The 15000-nt window shown below is 42.6% G+C and overlaps 2 protein-coding genes across 4 annotated transcripts in view; one reads left to right on the top strand and one right to left on the bottom strand.

The window, feature by feature from the left end:
• LOC105897969 (zinc finger CCCH domain-containing protein 7B) overlaps positions 1-10157 on the bottom strand; it is a 23187-nt gene extending 13030 nt beyond the window's left edge. The window contains exons 1-13 of the mRNA XM_031576901.2: positions 9954-10157; positions 8998-9099; positions 8329-8365; positions 7558-7755; positions 7010-7180; positions 6520-6600; positions 5875-5934; positions 4998-5040; positions 3226-3443; positions 2470-2785; positions 2203-2264; positions 1767-1866; positions 21-182 (exon numbers count right to left, since the gene is read on the bottom strand). Coding sequence (XP_031432761.1) covers positions 21-182; positions 1767-1866; positions 2203-2264; positions 2470-2785; positions 3226-3443; positions 4998-5040; positions 5875-5934; positions 6520-6600; positions 7010-7180; positions 7558-7755; positions 8329-8365; positions 8998-9056 — 1507 coding nt within the window. The 5' untranslated portion in view covers positions 9057-9099; positions 9954-10157. The remainder of the gene's footprint in view (positions 1-20; positions 183-1766; positions 1867-2202; positions 2265-2469; positions 2786-3225; positions 3444-4997; positions 5041-5874; positions 5935-6519; positions 6601-7009; positions 7181-7557; positions 7756-8328; positions 8366-8997; positions 9100-9953) is intronic.
• A 458-nt stretch (positions 10158-10615) lies between these two features.
• rangap1a (RAN GTPase activating protein 1a) overlaps positions 10616-15000 on the top strand; it is a 13583-nt gene continuing 9198 nt past the window's right edge. For 2 of the 3 annotated variants that reach the window (XM_031576895.2, XM_012824978.3), the window contains exons 1-5: positions 10616-10733; positions 11849-11979; positions 13364-13491; positions 14517-14576; positions 14724-14903. In XM_031576895.2, coding sequence (XP_031432755.1) covers positions 11868-11979; positions 13364-13491; positions 14517-14576; positions 14724-14903 — 480 coding nt within the window. In that variant the 5' untranslated portion in view covers positions 10616-10733; positions 11849-11867. Of the gene's footprint in view, positions 10734-11278; positions 11457-11848; positions 11980-13363; positions 13492-14516; positions 14577-14723; positions 14904-15000 lie in introns of those variants that run through there. The other variant, XM_031576891.2, reaches the window with a different exon arrangement.

Here is a 15000-nt window from a genome sequence, read left to right as displayed (position 1 = left end):
GTGTGTCTGTAGTTAGTTACCCTTGCAAAGCACAAAGGCTCCCATGAAGTTCCTGCGTGCCGGACGGGGGCGGAGCCTCTTCCAGGACGGATCCTCCGCACCCTTCCTCCGGCACAGCAGGAGGTTCTGCCCACAGTCATGGGCCTGATCCGGCTGGTACTGATGGTCCAGCAGTCCTGGGCCTGATGATAGAAGGTGAGGAAGGGAAGGATTGGGGATTCATTCACTGGGGGCATTAGAGGACTTCAACAACTGTAGTACACACACACACACACACACACATTATATATATATACAGTACCAGTCAAAAGTTTGGACACACCTTCTAATTTTTTGAGAAGTGTTTTCTTTACTTTTATTATTTTCTACATGGTAGATAACACTTTTTTTGTTTAGTACATAATTCCATATGTGTTCTTTCATAGTTAAAATGTCTTCAGTATTAATCTTTAATAATAATGTCCAAACTTTTGACTGGTACTGTATATTTATTTTTTTTATTTTTTTCTCTTGCGTGTTGTTTTAGAGAGGAACCACCATACGAAGCAATTTGTTGTAACAAGATCAGTTTTACTGGTAGATACTGACACAACATTCAACTTGCCCAACAGACAATCAAGTTCAGTCGAGCAAGCTGGAGAATGCATTCTGATCAGATACAGGCAATGCTCGAACTTTTAAGGCCTAATCCAGTGAAGCTTTCCCTTATCTGCGCCACAGACGGGCAAATAATGTTTCCTCCTAAATTTAGTTTCACTGCCCCTTCACACAGCCTCCTGTCCCAGTTTTAACCTGCTGTCTCGTGTAACATAAATTTGAATTATCAAATGTATCAAATGAAGTATATCAAATGAAAAAATCAGTCAGAGAGCAAGTTAAATTCACGTGGAAAATGTAACGCCAGACGAGAGAGAGAGTTAAAACTGGGACAAAGGCCCAGAAGAGGAGAAAGGCAAAAGGATAAATCTTAAGTGGTCAAGGCTGGGGCACAGATAAGGGAAAGTTTCCAGACATACATGTGTCAGCAGATTAAAAGCAGAAGTTCTGTAAATGGGAAACACCACAAGAATCATGTGGAAGACAGTGTAGGTGGGCGGTGCAGGGGGCCAGAAGTGACATCACAGAATTAGGCCTTAAAAGTGCAAGCATCCTCTGTTTAGACTCTAGAATGCGCATTCTCCGGCTTGCTTGACTGTACTTGACTGTCTGTTGGGCAAGTTGTATTGTGTCAGTACCTACCAGTAAAACTCAACCTTGCTACAACAAATTGCTTCGTATGGTGGTTCCTCTCCAAAACAACACGACAGAGTAATTTTACTCTAACACTTTTTCATTTCCCACGTGAATTTAACTTGCTGTCTCTGTCTGATTTTTTCATTTGATACTTCAAATTTATCTTAATTTTTTTAAACTAAACTTGTAATATAGCGTGTGTTTGTGTGCATATGTATATATATGCACACACACACACACACACACACACACACACACACACACACACACACACACACACACACACACACACACACACACACACACACACACACACACACACACACACACACACACACACAATAAATTACAAGTTTAGTTTACATTTTTGTATATATAGAAAATAAACTAATATATACTATAATTTATGTTATGCAGAAAATAGAGAACTAAGGCCGAACTAGAAGAAGACAGACAGTCATAACACAAACACAAGAAGAACACTGTGAATGGCCTTTAAATTGTCTGATACAGGCAGGAAGTAGGAGGCTCACCGTTCTTCACGTAACAGATAACGCATGCCTGAAGGAATTCATGTGTGGCTTCTAGAGGGTTCCGCGAGAGCAGGGAGAGTTTAGAGATCACCTGACCATTCTGGAGGCAAGAGGAGACGTGGCACAGCTTCTTAACATTTACATTTACATTTAGTCATTTAGCAGACGCTTTTGTCCAAAGCGACGTACAAGGGAGACAAGGGAGACATCTTAAGGCATGACATCACCAGGGCAACAAGAGAGGGCTTTCAACCTTATTTTTTTTTTTTATAAATATGTTTATTGGTTTTCATTTTTTTAGCACACAACCATACTTCAAACAAGCACACACATCAAAAACACAACACACAGATACAACAACATCAGCTCGCTTTCAACCTTATTGACAAAACTTACATATGTGGTCGGAGGTTTCAACCTTATTGACAAGACTTACATATGTGGTCGGAGGTTTCGGAGTCCGTAATGAAGACAGAAAACTATGCGACACTTTAGCACCTGGATGTGGACAATGAAGAAGGCAGACAGACATACAAACTGTCAAAAAAAAATCCATCTCTTGTTACGTTTTCCTTCAGCACAAAAGGTGACCATGTTAAAAAGGTGCTGCCTGCGATTCTAATCCAATACACGTTCTGCTAAATTCAGCCAATTGCTCCTGTAGCTGTTCATTCTGTGTGTGTGTGCGCTAAAAACCACTCACCACCAGGCAGGGTGAACTCAGAGAGGGAGTCCAGTCCTTCTCCCCCCACCGCCAGTGCTGGTCCTAGCGAGCGAGGGTGCGAGCGAGCGCCCAGAGGAGGAGAGAAGGTGTCCAGGGCATCCAGCTTCCTGCAGGCAGAGGCCAGACCGGGCCCGGAGAATGAGTCCAGAGAGTTGAGCTGGCTGATGGCCGCCGAGCTGAAGAACAACCCAGAATGCATCTGGGTTGGGGGTGAGGGGGCAGAGACGACGGGGGTGGGAAAGGCAGCCGCCAGCCCCGCTGATGGTTTAATGTGGAGGTGAGTTGGTACAGCCCCCTGCAAAATGTCAGAGTTTGGTAAACAACACATAACAGAACACAAAGAGACAGACAGGGAGACATATATATATATATATTTTTTTTTTAGTATTTTTCTCTTGCGTGTTGTTTTAGAGAGGAACCACCATACGAAGCAATTTGTTGTAACAAAATAAGTTTTACTGGTAGATACTGACACAATTATATGGTATTGACAGTCATGTACCGGAACCTAATTATCTAACCTAATAGCGTATGTACATTAAATTACATTTAGCTTTCAGTTGTTAACAGAGAGCAAGACAACTCTCGCTAGCCTGCTGCTACAACACGGTATCAGTTTGCTTTGCCTTTTCGAAGAGTGCCCTAACTAATCTCCTCCACTCTTTGTGTGTGTGTGTGTGTGTGTGTGTGTGTGTGCATGTGTGTGTGTGTGTGTGTGTGTGTGTGTATACCCACACAGGCGCCCAGTGGGGGCACACAGGCGTCCAGCAGGCTGTCCAGTTCGTCCCCTAACACCTCGCAGCAGGTCCCCATGTCCCCAGAGACGGGGACAGACAGAGGTACACACTCCGGGTGTCTGTCTGGAAACTCGGCGGCAGACTTGGCGGCGGCACCCATGGGAAGAGACGAGGATTCTTCACTGACTGAGATCGGAATGCCCAAGGACAAGTGAACTACGGAAGTGTGAGGGGGGGGGGAGGGGGGAGAAAGCAAGTGTTCAGTTGGGAGTTTGAAAATGAATTGGGAATTACAGTTTTAAGTTATTGAAAGTATTAGGTGAGATGGTTTTATTCCCACAATGATTTATCCCGGGCAAGTAAAGTTAAGAGTACGGTGCATAAGCTAAATATTATTCTTGCAGGGATTAATGTAATTTAACTTTTGGATAGATGTTGCGTATGTGTGTATTTGTGTGAGTGTGCGTGTGTGAGTGTGTGTGTGCGTGTGCGTGCGTATTTGTGTGAGTGTGTGTGTGTATTTGTGTGAGTGTGCGCGTGTGTGTGTGTGTGAGTGTTAGGAAAGGATACTAGGAGAGGGAGAGAACTGTGGAATGTGCAGAAAATGATTGGGTGTGTGACGTAACAGAAATGTGAAATGCCAAATAACAGTACAGTGCTGTACAAAATATGTGTGTTCATATGCCACACAGTAATGCCATTTAACTGTGTACATTATTGTAGACTTGTTTTCTCCATATCTTAGTGTGACCGCCTCAGAACACACGAATGATGTGAATCAAATGACTACTGTGGCCATACCACACTGTTACATTGACTCATTTTCCTTGAATCATTACTTTTTGTGTTGCTACATTCTTGCTGTACATTCTTTTGGCTGACTATACTGGGGACATGGAGTTGTATGTATTTTAGTGCTATTTTTTTTTCATTTATTTTTTTGTGCACCATAGTCTCTCCCTGACCTGAAGAGCTGACAATAATAGGTAGACAATGAATGAGGAAATCAACCAGTGACCTAGTGAATGGGCCTCCTGTTAGAGTAAAATGACTCTGTCGTGTTGTTTTGGAGAGGAACCACCATACGAAGCAATTTGTTGTAACAAGGTTGAGTTTTACTGGTAGGTACTGACACAATCCAACTTGCCCAACAGACAGTCAAGTACAGTCAAGCAAGCCGGAGAATGCGCATTCTAGAGTCTAAACAGAGGATGCTTGCACTTTTAAGGCCTAATTCTGTGATGTCACTTCTGGCCCCCTGCGCCGCCCACCTACACTGTCTTCCACTCGGCACTTAGTTATAACACATGATTCTTGTGGTGTTTCCCATTTACAGAACTTCTGCTTTTAATCTGCTGACACATGTATGTCTGGAAACTTTCCCTTATCTGTGCCCCAGCCTTGACCACCTAAGATGTATCCTTTTGCTGCCCTTTCTCCTCTCTGGGCCTTTGTCCCAGTTTTAACTTGCTCTCTCGTCTGGCTTTGCTTTACATTTCCCATGTATATGTTACTTGCTGTTTTCTGACTGCCCTTTTCCCGTGATTATAGTTCATTGATACATTTGATTAAGTATGATATGATTAGATACATTTGATAAATCAAATTTATCTTACACTCCTCAGCACTGTCACTTACACCACCCTAAATAGCTCTGAGCAATCACCATGGTTATGTACCCATGCCAAAAATACTCAGCGGGTGATTCTCCTGTGATCCTGTGAACAGATATTTCAAATAAAGACTTGTGGATGGCATAATAATACATACCTGAAGAAATGTCACTCAAGGAATCAAGGCCATTGGACGTCACCTGAAAGAAAGACAAAGACTGTTTTGAACCCCCGGTACAACGGTCAGAATGTATGAATGTCCCATTTCAAAATGTGTAGGGAACAAGGATTGGAACTTTGGGTCAAATAAGACCAGGGGGCCCCTTATTTCATAGAGAATAGAGAATATGCAGGGATACCTACAGTGGGGAAAATAAGTATTTGAACCCCTGCCTTGGGGGTTCAAATACTTATTTTCTGCATCAAATGCAAATTAAGTCATAAATGTTATAAAATGCAGTTTTCTGGATTTTTTTGTTGATATTCTGTTTCTCACTGTTAAAATACACCTACTATTACAATTATAGATCACACATTTCTTTGCAAGTGGCCAAACTTGCGAAATCGGCAGGGGTTCAAATACTTATTTTCCCCCACTGTATATTTGCTCATTGCATCGACAAAAAGCAGGCCATAATCAAGCATAAATTAATTGAGTAATTAATGGGTGTGGCAGTGAAGTCATTCTTTATCAGCCAATCACAATGATTCGACTATATCTTATTAACGTTCACACGGAGCTATTGTTCTACAACAGAGCACACAACAAGTTTCCGGTCGCATACAAAGTGGTTTAAGAGAAGACAGAGGTTCTTGTGACGGAGGTCTGCCCAAAATTAAATAATATAGAAGTTTTCATGAGAAAAGGTGTTGCTTTGAAGGAACTTGTTTACACATGGAACTCCCACATCTGCGCGCAGACACACCACCCTAGCATTGCACTCACCCACCCATTATTTGTGCTTAGAATCTTGCTCATGTTAGTTCCTGAAATTAGCAAAATGATTTTGCACTTTTTTTAAAGTAAAACCTGCCTCCTCTTCAGTGGCTGCGACTGGATGTCCATCACTTCTTTCTGCTGGACTCAACTCGTCCTGTAAAAACAGTGATGAATGAACGCCTCATGATATAAACACAGATTTAACGCCACATTCAACTGAAAGAACTGTGAACAGTTTTGTAAATAAAAAAATATTAGAAAGACTTAAGAAATATGAATAGAAAGATGTGTTTACTTTATGAATATAAAGCACATTTACAACTTGTGGTTTAATCATACTTAGTTAGATTACCCCTCAGTAACGGGGCACTGGTTAGTGGCAATCATGCAAACGGTTTGATGCATTTCTTTTTAAAACCCTTTAAAGAAGGCTGACATATGTAATGCGTCCCTCTCTACCTTTAAGAAGCTTTTGAAGACCCAACTCTTCAGAGCACTTCCCGTCCTAACTGGCACTTCGACTAGTGCGTAACTTGCAATTACAGCAGTTACATTTCTGCACTTCTTTTTTCCTTTTTATTTCATTTTGTTATATTTCTTATGTAAAGTAGTATTTATTTATTGTTACACCAGGTTCTATTGCTCGTAGCTTGACTATTCTCTCCCTTGTACGTCGCTTTGGACAAAAGCGTCTGCTAAATGACTAAATGTAAATGTAAGGGAAGGGGTTTCAGCTTACCTGGGAGCTAGTGTAGGCCTTTCGAGACTTCAGACCCAGTTTGCAGGCCAGCTCCTGCGATAGCTCATTCGCTTGTTTGTCCTGAGGAGGAATGGATCAAAGTCAAGTCAAAGTCAAAGTGTTTATTATCGCATACACCAAATTTCTTCAGCGCAGCGAAATTGTTACGACTTGGCAGCCAACATCTACGCAGTAGACGGCATACAACAGGTAACACAAATAACATATACCATCATTGCACATTCAGTAAACAGAAAAAAAAAACACAAATCAGAAATTCAGAAGATCAATCAGCATATGATGAGTACTTCTGCATGTGTACGGTACCTACTGTACGGATGGCTATGTGACACTTGGCTGATTTGTTTATCACTCCTTCAAGTGAAGATCCCCAAGTGTCAAGGTGAAGCACATTATGTGTTAATCTTAAGAGACTCCGTGAGAGCACTCAGCGCAGTAAACTGCAAGACTTGTTTTTCCAGAAGCTGACCTGGGGTGAAGAGAGAAGGCACTCTGTGCTGCAGTCGTACGCCTCCCTCACACGACCGAGCTCTCTCAGACACAGGGCCTTCCTGTACAGCGCCTTCCTGTACAGCGCCCTCTGGCTGCCCTCGACGGCCAACACACGCTCACAGTCCTGCAGCCCCTGTGCATACTCGTGCTGTTTGTGAAAGAAAGAAAGAAAGAAAGAAAGAGCTAAACGAATAGAAACTAAGAGAGGCATGTCTAGAAAGTGATCAACGGCAATTGAGAGTTACGTTTAAATCTCAAGAGTAAATAAGCCAATGAGCACCAATCAATAATAGATTTAAATGAGGTCAGTGCCTACGACACAGAGACCACCACTGTATCACAACTCTCTCAGATCCATCTAACCCTCTAGACGCCCTCTAGCCTTCGAACCCCTTACCATACTGTAGTTGGCCGATGCCCCTTACCATACTGTAGTTGGCCGAGGCCCTATTCACCACCACTGTATCACAACTCTCTCAGATCCATCTAACCCTCTAGATGCCCTCGAGCCTTCTAACCCCTTACCATACTGTAGTTGGCCGATGCCCTATTGAGGTAGAGGCTCTTCAGCAGGGCAGTGGGAATGGACAGAGCCTCTTCCTTGGCATAGTTCGCCACGCTGATGCCCTCGCTGTACTGCCCTGCTGACTGCCTCCAGCCGCCCTCTCGAAAGGTGGCATTGCCCTCATTCAGGAGGTTGCACATGAGCTGGGTCAGAAACACCTACAAAACGGGCAGAGGACGAAGATCCAATATCAGAGTCAGAATCAGGTTTTATTGGCCAAGTAAGTTTTCACAAACAAGGAATTTGACTTGGTAAAGTGACTCTCAGTGTGCTTACACAAAATATACAACACTATACAATACAAACAAACAAACAGTGCAACAGTGCAATGGACTAAGGAGTTTAAGAAAGTATGTACAAGGCGGAATGGCTGTATACAGTAGCTGGAGTAAGGAGTAGAGCAGGCAAGGTAAAGGTACAGCAATCACATAATTGTTATCTTTAGGTAAAGGCACTTCATTGCCTCCATGCTTTAAGTCACTTTGAAGGAAAGTGTCGGCTTAAAGACAACCTTAACATGACTCACTCTACATATGTGTGATAAGGAGGGATGCGTGATTTTGTGGTATAATGACAGGTTTGCACTAGTGACAACAAACTAGATTTCAAATCCATGGCACATGAGAAAGACCTCCACGAAATGCTGAAAAGAATGACAATGACAAACTTCCATTATAATCGTCCCTCTACACTAATTCATATGTGAAAAAAGTATATTAATACAATTATACCTCATAGCTTTCAGGCTCTGGAAAGGGCAAAGAGGACCTATGAAAACAAAACAGGATTGTTGACTGCAATGACATGAGACATGGGACATACTAAAATTGCTAAATGTACCTGTTCTCTGAAAGTGAGATGTCAACATGTGCAGGATCTAACTGGCAGACTTACTGTATAAACGCCAGTGCCCTGTGCAGGATCTAACTGGCAGACTTACTGTATAAACGCCAGTGCCCTGTGCAGGATCTAACTGGCAGACTTACTGTATAAACGCCAGTGCCCTGTGGAGGATCTAACTGGCAGACTTACTGTATAAACGCCAGTGCCCTGTGCAGGATCTAACTGGCAGACTTACTGTATAAACGCCAGTGCCCTGTGCAGGATCTAACTGGCAGACTTACTGTATAAACGCCAGTGCCCTGTGCAGGATCTAACTGGCAGACTTACTGTATAAACGCCAGTGCCCTGTGCAGGATCTAACTGGCAGACTTACTGTATAAACGCCAGTGCCCTGTGGAGGATCTAACTGGCAGACTTACTGTATAAACGCCAGTGCCCTGTGCAGGATCTAACTGGCAGACTTACTGTATAAACGCCAGTGCCCTGTGCAGGATCTAACTGGCAGACTTACTGTATAAACGCCAGTGCCCTGTGCAGGATCTAACTGGCAGACTTACTGTATAAACGCCAGTGCCCTCTGAATGTCCTCTTGTCGCCTCTGTCGCTCCAGGTCCATGGTATACGAAGCAGCGGTTTTACCATCGACCTTACTCTTGCACCTGTAAATACGTTTTACATTAGTTATTTAGAGGTCCAACAAGTGTACCTCTTATCACTTTATCACTTTTATCACCTACGTTTACCATAACCACTTACTGTTATACCTGCACTGGGAATGTAACAAATACATCTTACAGGATGTCTTTTGCTGCCATTACTAAATTGCCTTTTTTGCACTACCATAACCTCACTTTAAAGAAAAACTTATGCTGCTGCTGCTGCTGCTGTACGTGTATCTGTATGTTTTTTTTATATCTATATGTATATCTATATGTATCTAAATGTCTTGTCTTATCTGTTGTTGTGCCTGTGCACTTTATATGTTTCACCGTGGGAGAGTGGGAAACGTTTTTTATCGATTCCTTGTATGTCTGACATGCAGGAAATTGACAATAAAGCTACTTTGACTTGACTACTTTGACTTTGACTAAACTCCCAACGAGAAGCCTACACAAGGATAACAGGGTGACAAGAATGACGAGAACTACGTCCATACTGATATTTCTAAATTATTAAAATAGAACTAGAGCTAAACTAACGTTGAATGTTACAAGAAGGTTTACCTTAAATGTTTACAATAATGTTACACAGTACATTAACTAAAAAACATACAGCCTGAAAACAACAACAGAGCACCTATTACCACCGAACCTGTTACAGTTACTTGTACATAGAAGACCCTGGTTATCTATATGAATGAAAAACAATCTTAAAGCAGAACTGATTTCTATATCCACAGTGGGACTGACTGGCTGCACTTCTTCGAAAAATGTTACACGTATCGACTTAACCATGCTAAGGACGGAGGCAATCGGTTCGTTAAACATTTGCAAGGACTTCGAGAGCAACCTACCCAAACAGGCTGCTCTGTGTCCTTTGAGTAAGTTGAATCTTGCTGAACAAACTGCGGAACTAAGCTGGTCTGAGAAGAGAGGACTACATCATGTTGAATTTAGTGGTTTCCTGATACAGACCGTCGAAAAATCACAGTTTCATGCCTTCAGTTTCACTTTGAGACAGGATTGACAAACTTCCGGGTCATCGTTGGACTAAGTACCTCCACTCATTTTGAAAAAATAAAGCCAAATTCCTATATTTTATTTGTCCATCGCAATTGTGCAGTTGTCTTGAATATAGATGGAACAATGGCATTTACACCGAATGCAGATTAATGTGGGTCATTATAAAAAAAAAAATGAAATGTAAATGCATTCAATGAAAATACATGGACATCGACAAATTAGGTTCAAGATACGATAGGAAATAAATAGTAGTTAAAACACATTTTTTTAATCGTCCCTCACTCGGCCCAGATTTAAACGGGTTGGGGGGTAATCCTAATTTTTTTGTTCTAACCCAACTAAATACGTGTTCCTACAGTGTTTCAAAACACGTAACTGACACGTATCAATGTATTCATTCGAATAAACAAATGCTTAACATTACACCTAAATTATCAAAAATCAAATCATGCCATTACACAATAGAACTACAAATCCCTTGGATCCAGATGAGTTTTTGAACCAATCGACGTCATCGTCGCGAGCGGGACAGCTCACTGGGAAGAGTGGCTTGGTTTCCAGTGTGTCTGTCGAGACGAGTCTTGCCAAAGCTCTTCACCGTTATACCATAGGTAATTATTAAGGACGTTTTTATAAACTATAATACACACATTAATTCCTAATCCATTTGAAAGACATCTCTGTGCGTATGGCGACGAGCAGTCCTGCGTCAAGGTGCAAAGCTAGCTAGCTAGTTAGCCAGCTCGAGCTCTGACGGCGCATGTGGTTCTGCCAAAACATTAGTGTACTGCCGGTAGCTGAAGTTTGCTAGCAAAGTCTTATTCTGCTCCTACACGCTGTGTGCAGGTCAAACTGCAAGAATGTCAGCATTGCTAACACGATGATACTTGAACAATAAAAGGAATGTTCTCTTCTACCAGCTAATACTTAAAGTAACGTTAATGGTTTTACCCTAGCCTACTGGGTGGTTCTATTTGGTGACATGGGGGCTCACATTCTTGAATATGCTAATTACCAAGCCAACTAAAGGTTTTGTTTTTGTTGTTTAATGTGCAACGTTACATTTTAAGAGGTCAGGCCTGTCTTTAATCTGCACTGTAACAACGTTGTTCTTAACCATCCTTATTAGTGAGCTATTTTAAGCCTACACAAAAGGATTTCACAGGATGTTCGGGTCGGAGCTTGGTGACTGGCGAATAGCATTACTCTCGCTTAGAAGAGACTAGCATATGCAGTGAGAGTCACTGACAAACCCCATAATCCTACTGTTAGGACCGTGTTTTATCAATTGAGGAGCACATTTGATCGCTTGCTTTATTAACAGTTGAATACAGGTATGCATGTATGTTATCTTTGTTTAGGCCTGGAGTGGGATTCTCCATAATATGGTTAATTTCGGTTTGTTACACTAGTGGTCTATTTCGACTGTCTTCAGGCAAGCTTGTGCTGGTTGGGATAGTTAGTCTGATGAAGAAAGTTAGTCACTACATGTAATCTATTCCAAAAGTCAGTGCATGAGGACTCTTGGGGTTCAAGTGCAAACATGTTCTAAGTGGTGGATTTAATAGCGTATTTAATATGAGAAAAGCATTAGGGGGTCTACACAAATGTATTTCCTCTGTCATGATTGAACATGTATTTTCTTTGTCATTTAAGTCTCTATGGACAAAGTGGTATGTTTCTGTATGCAACAAATGAAACGTAATCCACCCTACCTAATGGACAGGGTTATTGGAGGTGTCCCCATGGCGACGGACGATGTGGCGCAGCTGGCCGACTCCTTGGCCAAGACCCAGGTGGTCGGAGGGGAACTGAGCTACAAGGGGAAAGGACTGAAACTGGACAATGCCGAATCGGGTGAGCTCGACAAACGCTTTTAAAAACTGTTATTTTTTATATACCTAAATTTCCTTCGGGATTAATAAAGTATCCATCTATCTATCTACATCTATCTATACATTGCTGTGTATAATGATAACTGAAGTGTATTTCTTTGAAAATTAAACTTGAAACTTGGTTTTGGTTAAAGCGTGGTGGTGCTCTGCTTTGTTAGCGGTTGGCTCCGGTTCAATGCCTGAGCGCAGGTTCCCTGTAAGTGGCTTTGGATAAAAGCGTCTGCTAAATACCTGACCTTTTACTTTTACCTTTTAGGTTAAGATAGTTTTCATCGTTGTGACATCATGGCATGGTTGACAGTACTTTCAGATAATATTAAAGGCAGAACTGTATTGGAGGGAAAATGTCTGCGTCCTGGCCAGGTTGGGACTACCCAGTTCAATTTCTGTGTTTTACTGCTCAAAAGAGTACTTTTGTGTTACACCTCTCTCTTCTCAGTGACTTGGGGAGAGAGAGAGAGAGAGAGAGAGAGAGAGCGCACGGGGGAAAAAACTAATGTTCTTTTAACTTATTGACATCAACCTTTTCCCTTTTCACGATATGCAATTGCTAAAATGGTTATGGTAATATTTCAATTTTTATATTTCTAATATTTAATATAATATTTATATTTCTGTCATGTCTGTGACATATATAGCCCAGGCATCGAAACTGCAGTGAAAGGGGTCGGTTATGTTAAGTTGCTAGTATGATGTCAATATGACTATCAAAACATCTTTCTACCGTCTATTTTTGCTGAGAACCGCTTATGTTCATACTCAACCGATGGGCTGCTACTGGAGTAATAACACACACACACACACACACACACGTGAAAACGCTACATGACTTACGGTTCGAACCGCAGCTCAGACCCGTGTCTTACACACACACACACACACACACACACACACACACACACACACACACACACACACACTGCGCATCTTCTAACCTGTTAACATGGGCACCAAAATGGAAATCAACAGGTAATGCAGTCGCCACCACGCATATGCAGCGCAGCGCAGTGTGAAACGGGCTTTACGATAAAAGTCTCCTCCAAATGAATGAATGTGAATTCTACCTGGAAGGTTCTTGCGTGCTTATTTTAAAAAAAATGCCACACTGAATCTGATGTAAAGTAGTATTTATTGTTACACCATGCTTTTTATTGCTCTTAGCTTGACTGTTCTCTCCCTTGTACGTCGCTTTGGACAAAAGCATCTGCTAAATGACTAAATGTAAATGAATCTATCTCTATCTCTCCCTGTCTCTCTCTCTCCCTCTCTCTCTCTCTCTCTCTCTTCTCTCTCTCTCATCCCTTCTCTCTCTCTATCTATCTCTCCCTCTCTCTTTAAATCTCCAGTTGAACATATTGTCAAAGAAATCAAGGAGTTCCAGGGGCTACAGGCTCTTCGGCTGGAGGGGAACACGTTTGGGGTGGAGGCTTGCCAGGCCATTGCCAAGGCCTTAGAGGACAAGAGCGACTTTGAAGTACGTGTAGTCTAATTCTGAGCGAAAGGTTGTTGATATTTGAGCTAAACAGCCAATCAAATTACACCCCTCCCCTATATATGTGCACCTGCAACAACATGCTGATTGGTTGGAATAGTGTATAGCTTGATCCTAGCAAACTTTTTTCCCCCCCCATTTACAGAGCCAGGACTGTGTATGAACACAGAGAAACACCGGTGTCTGTCAATCAATCAATCAATCAATCAATCAATTCAATCTTATATAGCGCTTCTCTATATACCCGAAGTCGCTTTACAGAGTCCAGAGTCCAGTTGTCATTCATACACACAGTCATACCGGTGGTGGTGGTAAGCTACCTCAGTAGCCACAGCTGCCCTGGGGGGGCAGACTGACAGAAGCGTGGCTGCCAATCAGCGCCAACGGCCCCTCCGACCACCACCAACATTGCTGTGAGGCGACAGTGCTAACCACTGAGCCACCGTGCTGCCCGCTCTCAATTCTGTGTCTTTGTGCAAATCTTAAGGAACATCAATGTTTGACTTGGATCCTAATTCTTGAATATGAGTCATGGTAACATTGTGACACTGCGATGGATTGGGGATTTATAGTGATTCACAGGTTTGGGAGATTTTGATTGGCTCACGTCTTGTTTCGCACACCTGTGGAGCACGATGCAGCCTTTAAAGCAACATTATGGAGTTTTTTGTCTAAAACTACACTAAAAGGCAACTTAAAGCTGAGCAGAAATCTTTGCGATGTTACGCTGTCAGAGCTTTTCTTTTTACATTAAAAGGCTCGTGGGGAAAGACATGTGGGTTTATCTGCCCTTCTTCACATGACCATATACCAACAAAATGAATTTAAAGATGATATGGAAAGTCGTAAACATACCTGAAAAAGTGCTAAATCTGGCGCTACACTAGGGTGGCTGGCTACAGAAGAATATTAGCCTGCTATGGATAACATCAGCTATTCCTCAAGTCTTTTTAAGGGATTCCCTTTTAACAAGAGACCCTGGTTCACATGTTGCCTATCTTTTTCAGTGCTGTTACTGGAGCGACATGTTCACGGGCCGTCTGCGCGCAGAGATCCCTCCCGCCCTGGTGAGTTCTCAGTACACAAAGGTCAAAGGTCAGGTGTCCGTGGTCGGCGGCTGACTCCAGCTTTTAAAGATGCAGTGAGAAAAGATGCATGACAGAAGACCGTTGATATGGTAGGGAAAACATTGACTGTTTGTTTGTTATTCCTAGAATTCCCTTGGTGCCGCCATCACAACCTCCGGTGCCCACCTCCGGTCCCTGGACCTGAGTGATAATGCCTTTGGGCCCGACGGAGTCAGGGGGATTGAGAAGCTCCTCAAGAGCTCTGCCTGCCACACGCTTCAGGAGCTCCGCCTCAACAACTGCGGGATGGGCATTGGTGGTGGCAAGGTAGGTCAAGTGTTCTTCATGATGGTGGTGATGGGCATTGGTGGGGGAAAGGTAGGTCAAAGGTCAAGTGTTCTTCACGATGGGCATTGGTGGGGGA

This window comes from Clupea harengus, chromosome 1, assembly GCF_900700415.2.
Source record: "Clupea harengus chromosome 1, Ch_v2.0.2, whole genome shotgun sequence".
In the NCBI taxonomy this organism is placed as follows: Eukaryota; Metazoa; Chordata; class Actinopteri; order Clupeiformes; family Clupeidae; genus Clupea; species Clupea harengus.
This window is presented reverse-complemented; position numbering and strand designations above follow the sequence as displayed.